This window comes from Geospiza fortis, unplaced genomic scaffold (genome assembly GCF_000277835.1).
Source record: "Geospiza fortis unplaced genomic scaffold, GeoFor_1.0 scaffold173, whole genome shotgun sequence".
NCBI lineage: Eukaryota > Metazoa > Chordata > Aves > Passeriformes > Thraupidae > Geospiza > Geospiza fortis.
In genome coordinates, this window is record NW_005054334.1 from 6354054 (window position 1) to 6364089 (window position 10036).

At 48.6% G+C, this 10036-nt stretch overlaps 2 protein-coding genes across 2 annotated transcripts in view; one reads left to right on the forward strand and one right to left on the reverse strand.

Moving 5' to 3' along the window:
• Positions 1 to 225, reverse strand: part of LOC102042069 (histone H3) — a 5173-nt gene extending 4948 nt beyond the window's left edge. Inside the window, exon 1 of the mRNA XM_014307373.2 lies at positions 220 to 225. Within this exon, the coding sequence (XP_014162848.1) occupies positions 220 to 225 (6 nt within the window). The remainder of the gene's footprint in view (positions 1 to 219) is intronic.
• Positions 226 to 1557: 1332 nt separating this feature from the next.
• The window catches only part of LOC102042235 (histone H1.11L-like), a 10563-nt gene continuing 2084 nt past the window's right edge, over positions 1558 to 10036 (forward strand). Inside the window, exon 1 of the mRNA XM_031057773.1 lies at positions 1558 to 1674. Coding sequence (XP_030913633.1) covers positions 1558 to 1674 — 117 coding nt within the window. The remainder of the gene's footprint in view (positions 1675 to 10036) is intronic.

A 10036-nucleotide genomic window follows, 5' to 3' on the forward strand; every position in this document is an offset into this window, starting at 1 on the left:
ACGGCGGGGAGTCAGAGGGGCGCACGAAAGCCGGGAAAGAGGCTGTGCTCGGGGCTACTGCCTATGCCGCACTGTGCAGTTCGGGGGCGAGAACGCTTACTGATGGGAGGGAAGGAGGGAGGGCATTCATCACGGAGCCTTTTGCTCAAAAACAAACTGAGTAACAAGGGCACAGAGTCGCCTGCAACCGCCTGTGCTTTAAATGCTCCCCATTCACACCGTCATCCATTCGCGTAGTTCAAGAGGGAAACATCTCGTACTAGCAGTCAGGAACAGATCTCTTTCGGCAGTTTTGGGACCACCGACTGCATTCGTTTGTCCAACTCGCCACCCCCAAACCGTGCATGTACCAAAAGCGGGCTCCCAGGGTTTTTCAAGCGAATTATGAACGTTCCCTTTTCCGTTGAAGCAGATGTAGACCACATCATTTTACCTCAAACAATGCACGTCCCACTTTCCTTACAATTTACAATGATTCCACACCGTTACCTCTGTTTTCACAAAAAAAAAAAAAAACACGCACGGGACATCAAAGTACAGATCACCATAGCATCAGCTCTCTTATTGAAAAGATGATCCAAGACGTCTGTCACAGAAGCAGCTTACTTGGATCTGGTGTGTTTGGTGACAGCCTCGGTGTCCTCGGAGGCGGCTGCTGTTTTCCCCTGTCGGCTGCACGCCCCGTTCGGGTGCGGGGCAGTTTCCGAGACGGGGCTGCCGAGCACTGTGACTTCTCGTGGGCTGTACAGAGATGCCACCGCTGACGCCCCAGATCCGTGTACGTGGATGTTCCTGTTTCCTGGCTACCAAAATGCAGCGTTATTCGCGCGGCACAGCGGGGCGGGGACACCGCGGGCTCAGTGAGGCGATGTGCGCGCTCTCCGGGGGCGCCGAGGAACGCGAGTGTGCCGGGGGAGAGCAAAGCGGAGTGTTTGCCATCTGGAGCGCAGAGCCATCCGTGTGTCACCGGCAGAGGAGACATCCGTGCCCCGCCGGGCACTGACTGAGGTGTGTGTCAGCCGCTGCAGAGTGATGCGTGTGTCGGGAGCGCGGAGCAATGGCTGTATAGGGAAGCAGCAGAGGCCGTGTCCGCCCGTCGGGGATCAGAATGATTCCTCCGTCGGGGAGGACCGAAAGGATGCGCTACCCGGCCCTGAACAATATTTGTCAGCTGGTGCAGGAGGATCTGTGTGTTTGCTGGGCTCAGGAGGTGCCGTATGTTGTAGGGAACAGGGCGATGTGTGTCGGGGTGCGGAGGGCTCTGAGTGTCGGGACTCAAGGCTAAAGTGGATTGGGGGCGCGGAGCGATGTGGTTTTGGCAGAGGGTGGGGGGTGTGCGGGAAGGGCGGCGCAGGGCGACTCAGAGATACGGGGCTGCCGTGCGCTGCGTGCATCGTCGGGCGCAGTGATTTGTCTGTAAAACAGTGCAGAGCGATGTGCTTTCCTTCGGGAACGAGGCGATATGTGTGTAAATCGGCGGACAGCGGTGTGTGTGTGTGCGGGAGGAGCGGGACGATGCCCGTGTCATAGGGAGGAGAGCGGGGCGTGTTGCGGAAGATGCAGAGCGATGGCAGCACCGTACGCGGGACAATCAATGTGTGCGCCGGTGGCGGGGACCGTAAATCTAATTTGTGTGTGTCCGGGGCGTGCACGGTGATGCTGGCGCCGGGGACCGTAAATTTAATTTGTTTTCCAGGGTGCGCTGTCTTTTTCGGAATCACAGAGCTACGTGTATGTTAGACACACACTGTGTGAATGTTCGCACATCGTTTGATGGTAAACGTATTACGGAACGTTTAGAAAGTGAAGGATGTGTGTAAGGTGAACAAAGCAGAGTACTGAAACACAGCAATGGGCTGTGGAGAGGTCATAATTTACCAGTTTAACTCCGTGTTTCTTCGGTCGAACTTGCACAAGCTGCGACAGTGTAGCGAGAGTTGAAAACCTTCAGCTTTTCCGTGTTCGCGTTTGCCGGGCACGGCGCTGCCCCCCTTGCCCGAGGCTCACTCGGCGGTGGGACCCTCCCCGGCTCAGGCAGGGGAAGAGGAGCTGCTCACGGAGGTGCTCGCCGCCATCAGGAGCTCTTTGAAGCGCTCTGCCCAAAGCTGCGGCTCGTTCCGCTCGGCCCCGGCGCTCCCGGCTTCTCTCCGCGCCCGGCTTTGCCACAGACGTGTTAATTACACACACGTTCCCTCGACGAATTTGTATGTGCCTCACGTGGCTATTGCTTTCTAGAAACATTGGTTTTAATTATTTTCTGTTTCATGAATCTCTGCACGCAGCCCTTGACCTATCATACTTACTGACCCCAAATTAACACTTAAAGGGCTTCCGAGGTCTGTGCGGAAACAGAGGAGTTGTACACAGTCCCACAGCTGTGCTCGTGTTCCGGAGCAGCTCCTTTCCCCCGCCGCTGCACCCTGCTTAGCCCGTCCTGTCCGGCTGGGACCGCCGCGGGGCTGACAGCAAACCTGACCTTGCTTTTCCTCTTGGTACTAACTCTCTGCCTCATCTGGATGTTGAGTGAAAAGTGATTGCACTTTGTGTGGAACTTTTCTAAGTGTGAGAACTGCTGAAATAAATGCTGTGTCCTATCTTGTATGGAAGTATTGGACTCCTCAGATCCTCCCTGTCTCCCCCTTTGTCGCTGCCGAAATCTGTGGAGCACAATCCATACGGGAAATAGCCACAAATACAGAAATCGTTTAGGGGAACCTGCCACGGTCAGGCTCGGGGCCGAATCTCATCACCTTGCTCATCACCTGCCTTCACCGTGTGCATTTCCCCACGCTGGTCCGGCACACTCCATCTCCTCTCCGCGGCTCCGGGCCCCGAGCACCCACACGGCCCTGGGAGGGAGGGAGGTCTGGCCGGAGCGGGAGGGAACCTCGGGCACAGCCCGGAGGGAAGGGCAGGGCCGGCGCTGAGTTGTTCGTGTCCCTCCTCGAGGCACGGAGGGGTCTGCGCAGGCACCCAGGCACTGTTCCTTCAGCATTCCAAAGCCTCCTGCCAGCCCTCACAAGGGGCAGTGCCACCTAGGAACACACTCCATCCATCCCACCCCTTCTGTCAGTGCCACACCTGTGCACAGACCTGGCCGTGAAGACTTGTCAAGACATCAGTGATCACTATTTGATCTTCTGTGTTATCCCTTAGCTTTCCAAGAACGGCTTCATACAGTTTCTTTAGGTGAAAATATCTTGGCCTGGGATGGGGAGAAAATTTCTCTTCTCAGTGATGGTATAAAGTGCTTTCTCTTCTCAAAATTATGGCAACCATCACTGACATAAACAAATATTTTACCGAACAGCTTAGCATTTTGCTTGCATATGATCTCAAAAAGTCTCATCGTCCCAGGATATTGTTTTTGGTTTTGTTTTTATGAGATGAAGAGAATCTAAACTCTTGATGGATTTTTGCAGATGGGTCACCTTTCTGCCACTGATTGCCTGTTACGGTCTTCTCCCTAATAGGCACTGATGGATATGATATTTTGCATGGAGAATAAAGCTATGTGCCATTGAAAAAGATAGTTTTACAGCCGGGATCACCACCAGAAGGCACAGTTAAAAACAAAAGCAAAAATAACCCCCAAAAAACCCCAGAAACAAATAAAACCTCACCACCTCAACAATAAAAAACCCACACCCTAAAAAAACAATTCAAAATTGACCCAGGCAGTATAAATCAGTTTTTCTTTAGGAGTTGCTTATCAAACTGCATCTGTAAGGAACAAAACCATAAGAGCCCCCACAGTTAGTTTGATGTCTTTCTAGAAAAATTTCCATGAAGAGTTGTGAATGAGTAAGCTGAACTCATTGCTCAGGGTGGATCTACCCACATGATATCAAGGAAATGGGAACGCAAAGACAAAGAGAAACATTTGCACATTTCAGATGGGGATTTTAACACCCTTTTGTTCTTGTAAAATACTTTCTTTCCCGCAGGAGCAGCCCACAGAGATATTTGACCAGTCTGCTCCTCTCACAACTTTTTCTCTGCTTTCAGATTTATGGAACTACTGATTCCCTGAACACAGAATGACATTTGGAAGGAAAGTTGGTCCCCATTGCCCGTTCCACATGATGGAAAATCCAACCCTGGGCCAGAAGTGCAGAGCAAAATTGCTTTATTCATGGCAGTAACAGCGTACAGGTGGATTCCATTGCAGTCCTGCTTGTACTTCTGCATTCAAGAGGACTCTGTTCCCACAAGGAAAACATACTTCTTGTTGGTTGGACATTCTTTCTCCCTTTTCCTTTGCCAGACTTGAAGGTAATTTGTTTTTCAAGTTTTCTCAAACTTGAAACTCTGCACTCCACCTGCTGGTTTTCACCCCGTGACTTTGGGGCTGCATTCAGTCTCGGGTTTTACCTTCCACGTTGTGCCTGTGGGTCTCTGACTCCCCTGGCTCCACTTTCCTGGCTGCACCTCACACCAGCCCACCCCAGCAGACTTGCTCAGTGACCCAGGATGGTGTGGCTGTGCCCCATCACTGTCACAGTCCCTGCCCCACTCACCATGTGCATTGAAAATGGAAAAGAATCATAGTAATTCCACTGATTGATTGATTGATCTGAACTGATTCTTGAAGTTACCCTTTAACTGAGCTCAGAAGTTATCAAAAACTTTGTGGTGTGGGATGATCAAGGAACTATTTTTCTCTTGCTTTGAACAAAAACAAAACTGTTGAAAAAAGCTGAATATTTTTATAAGAAGGTAATTTAAAAAACAAAAAGCAAACTGTATCTGTGTAATAGCTAAATGTCCTGCCTAATGCCTACCAAAACTCTGCCCATGGATTTTTTATTTTAAGAGATTGGTGTCCTATCTGTCCTTTAAATCTCTATGAATACAAAAAAACTTGTCATAGGCAGGAGTCCTTTGCTGTAATGAACAGTATGTAATGATAAGTTCTTCCCTATTGAGACATGAAGTTTTCTTACTCATGTAACAAGTATTATGGTTTAGAATATCACCACAAATTAGTTTTTTAATTAAAACCATCATGCATGTACAAAATGTGTCTTTCAAATCACACAAAGTCTGCAATTACATCAAGGGCACGTTTGAGTTGACATGAGTAACTCTGTGATTTTAGTTATGTGGGGTATTTCTGCACCAGAAGCACCCAAAAGTCAGAATGAATTTATCTGCACAACATAAATGAAGTATCACTGCTCAGTAGCAGAAGCATCAGGAAGGGCTTGAGAAAATACTGAAGTTACTGTGCAGATTTAGGCAGCCCCAGGTGAAAAACAATGGTAATGTTGGGCTTTGCAGCTAGAGGCTTTGTGCATGACCTGGTCACCCTGCTGAGGTATGCACAGATAGGCTGCACTCCTGCCTCCAGCTGCACCTGTGTGATGGGTGTCCCCATATCTCCTCCTGAGCAAACACTGACGGTCAGTCACAGCCACAGTCCACTCAGTGAGATCAATTGCAGGACTGAAGCGCTGAAATGGATGGCTACAAACTGCTCAGAAGGGTCAGGAAAGAAGGGTGGCGGCAGGTTGTCTTCTATGTGAAAACAAAGAAGTGGATTGATTGCAAAGAACTGTGTTAGAAAACCAGGACAAACACCTGAGAGCTTCTGGGTACAAAACTAGAGGCCAAGCCAAAAAAGGAAACCTCACTGTCAGTGTTTACCACACAAACAAAGGAAGGAGGATGCTAATGAAGCTTCTTTCTTCAACTACAGGTGCCACCATAACCACAGGTTCCTGTTGGGGCACATCAGCCAACCTGACATCTGCTGGAAACGTGGCACAGAAAGCCATGAGGTGTCCAGGAGACCTACAGCACGTTGAAGATAATTTTTTATCAGGTGAAAGAAAGTCCAGCTGGAAGAGAAGCAGTACTCAACCTGCTCTTGCAAGCACAAATTAACTAATTGAAGAGGTCAAGAATATCTGTAATCTGGGCTGCTGCCTGAGCCCAGAGCTATCACAAATTTGAGGGACATGGGCCAGGCAAAGCACAAAGATATTTAATTTAGCAAACATTCAGTTGCTTAAGGAAATAGGATATGCAAACCCCTTGGAAACTGCCCTCAGGGATCAAGGAGAAGGTTAATCAAGCCTGAAAGTTATTTAAGGACATCTGTCCCATGGAGCAGGTGCACTTGATTCCCACATGTAAGAAAGCAGGCTAGGAAGGTAGAAATCTGGCTGAGTAAAGACCTTCTGGTCAAAGTGAAGTGCAAGAAGTAAATGCTCGGGCAGTGGGAGCAGGGACACATCCTGGGAAGAATATAGAGCTCTGCCCAGATGTGTAGGGATGGAACCAGACAAGCTGAAGTACATCTGTAACTGAATGTGGCAAGGGATGTGAAGAATAACGAGGGCTTCTGTAGGCACACTGGCCAGAAAAGGAGGACTAAATAAAATGGGCTCCCGAATAAAAAAGACAGGAGATTTAGTGACTGCTGTCATAGAGAATACTGAGGTACCCCACAATTTTTTTGCCTCAGTTTTCACTGGCAGTCTCTCTTTCCCATCTAAGTCTGTCAATATCAAGGCATAGAGCAAGGGAACAAAGTCTCTCCCCTGCTGTAAGAAAAGATCATGTTCAAGACCATCTGAGGAATGTGAATAAGCAGAAATCCATGGCCCCTAAGAGAATTCATCCCAGGATCTTCAGGGAATTAGCAGATATAGTTGCAATTCAGATACTGTGTAATATTTTCATCAATAACAGAGTGGGATGGAGTGCACCCTCAGCCAGCTTGTGGGCGCCACCCTGCTCAGTGGGGCCACTGATTCATGGAGGGAAGGGACACCCTCCACAGGGACCTTGGCAGGCTCGAGGAGTGCACCCACGTGAACCTCATGAAGCTCAACAATGTCAAATGCATGGCCCTGCACCCAGGCCAGGGCCATTCCAAATATCAGTACAGACCACAGGGTGAACTGGTTGCAAGCACCCTGCATAGGAAGACTCAGGGATATGGGTGGATGAAAACTGGGACATGAGGTGGCAATGTGCATTTGCTGCTCAGAAAGCCAGTGGTACCCTGGGCTGCATAAAAAAGAAAGCACAGCTAACAGGTTGAGGGAGGTGATTGTCTTCATTCACTCCACTCCAATGAGACCTCACCTGGAGGACTGCATCTGCCTCTGGGGTCCCCAGAAAAAGAAAGACTTGGAGGAGATCCATAGGAGGGCCATGATAATGATCAGGGAGTTAAAACACCTCTCCCATGAAGAAAGGCTGGGAGAGCAGTGGTTGTTAGGCCTGCAGAAGACAAGGCTCTGGGCAGACCTTTATCAGAAAAGAGGACAACCCCGACAATGGGGAGAAATTATGCATCTGACTCCACTGATATCAGAAGTCTAATGAATTACTTTATTTTACTATATTATTCTATATTATATTACACTATATTACAGTACATCTACACTGAATTTGCACAAGCACCCAACTGCACTCCACTGCCCAGAATTTTGTGACTGTCTGCTGACCAACAGTCTGCACTGTGTTTGGCCCTGACAGGCCAAGGAAACAAAACCCCATCACTCTGGGTAAACAATCTCCATATTGCATTCTACTGTGGCACAAACACAAGCGCAGCGAATGAGATAAGAATTGTTTCAATTATTCTTTTGTCTGCTTCTCTCAGGCTCCGAGAATGTGAATCTCACAGACCTCAGTGTGACCTTTTGACATATGAAGAACATTTATAAGAAAGACTTTTCACCAGGGCCTGTAGTGGCAGGGCAAGGGCCAAGGTTTTAAAAGTGAAAGGAGTTAGATTTAAGAAGGTTCCAAGGAAGAATTTTTTCATTATGAAGGTGGTGGGACAAGAGAAGTTGTTGATGTCTTCATTGGAAGATTTCCAAGCCATGTAGGATAAGTCTTTGAGCAACCTGTTCTAGTGAGAGATGTCCTTGACCATGACAACGATGTTGGTCTAGATAATCTTGGAAGGACCCTTCCAACACAAATCATGCTATGATTCTGTAGTGCACCAAATGACATGGGCTCATAGGAAGGACCTTCCTGAAAGCACTTATCCATACCAGAATGGGAGAAAAGAGAGTTCTTGAATTTCTGACTGAACTTTGGAAAAAAATTCATAGAATCATAGCATCATAAAATAAGCTGAGTTGGATGGGATCCATCAGCACCATCAAGCCCAACTGCTGGCCCCGCACAGGACATGCCAAGAGTCACATCATGTGCCTGAGAGTGTTGTCCAAAAGCTTCTTGAGCTCTGTCAGGCTGGTGCTGTGGCCACTTCCCTGGGGAGCTGTTCCAGTGCCCAAACACCCTCTGGGTAAAAAACTTTTTCCTGACATCCAACCTAAACCTCCCCTGACTCAGCTTCATGCCATTTCCTTGAGTCCGGTCACTGGTCACAGGAGAGAATAAATCAGTGCTTGCCCCTCCTCTTCCCCTCATGAGGAAGCTGCAGACTGCAGTGAGGCCACCCCTCAGTCTCCCCCACAGGCTGAACAGGCCAAGTGACCTCAGCTGCTCCTCGTACGCTTCCCCTCCAGACCCTTCACCATCCCTGCGGCCCTTCTGCAGATGTTCTCTAATCAGGTAATATCTTTTTTATTGCGGCACCCAAACTGCACACAGCGCTGGAGGTGAGGCCAATCAGTGCACAGCAGAGGGGACAATCCCCTCCCTTGCCCTGCTGGTGATGCTGTGCCTGATGCCCCCCAGGACAGGGTTGGCCCTCCTGGCTCCCAGGGCACTGCCGGCTCGTGTTCAACTTGCCATCAGCCAGGAACCTCAGGTCCATTTCCTTGCACTGCTTTCCAGTGTCTCATTCCCCAGTCTGTACACACAACCAGGATTTCCCTGCCTCAGGTGCAGGTTCCAGCACTTGCCCTTGTTAAACTTCATATTGTTCACGATTGCCCTTCTCAACTTTGTCGAGGTTTCTCTGCAGGGCCTCTCGGCACTCGAGGGAGTTGACAGCTCCTCCCAGTTTAGTGTCAATGGCAAACTTAGCATTCCTTGAGCCCGGCACCCCAGCCGCTAAGGAAGATGTTGAAGAGAGCTGGGTGAGGATGGAGCCCTGCAGAGCCCCAGTAGCGACAGCCTGATGTTCCCCAGTCACTGTGACCCTTTGTGCCTGACCTGTGAGAGCCAGCCTGGCCAACACATCAGCCCCTGGCTCCCTGCAGAAGGGAGGGTCTGATTAAAATCACCTTTCCTTTCCTCAGAACAGAGAAGGCCTTGATGTGGGGCACAGATGGTGCTGTTTTAGGGGCCCTCTGTCCCAGAAGGGCTCACCTCATCACCTGTCTGCCCTTCTACTTCCAGGGCCTCACGCCTGTTGTAGAAGGTGCCAGTCCTACTTGTTTTGTGTTCAGAAGGAGGAGGAAGCTTCCTCCTGGTCCACCACTTCCAAATATCTTTGTCCACTGTATTTAAAAATTGTTCTGTAACCAGAAGGATCAAGGAAATCCCTGCCTGTGCTCCTGATCTTTCAACCAACCGGCCCAAGGCCAATTGGTATCTAATAAATGGTCTGTTAGCTTGACAGTTTATTTTCAGGGGAAAATAGAAGACAGATATCATTTTGTTTTTACTGAGTACATCATAATATTTGAAGCAATTATTTTTTAAAGTAAGTTCACCCATTAATTAAAGGAATTAAATTTATTTCTCCTTCCCTCCTCCAACTGAAAACCTTTGCAAGATCTCTTTCCATTTCCTTCTTTGCTCAGCCTAAAACTGTCTATTATTGTGGAAAACAAAATTTTAAATGTCCACATAGGTGGTCAAAATTTTGGAGGGCCAGGAAAGTAAATTTCAGGAAAGCACATAGAATGTTCCAGAAATGTGCTGCTACATCAGGTGTTTAGAAGTAGGCCTAACCTAAACCCAGGAAAATGCATTTGCAAAGGTTAAAACAATTTAAAGGTAAAGGAGCTAGTCACTCTGAGTTATTAGAATAGATTAGGATACAGAATTTGAAGGAAAGTTATATGCTACAGAATTATCACCCAGAAATGTCCCCCCAGTCGTGCGGATTCTTCCCAAGAGATTAATTTCTGTGCCAGTGTAGTTCACAAGC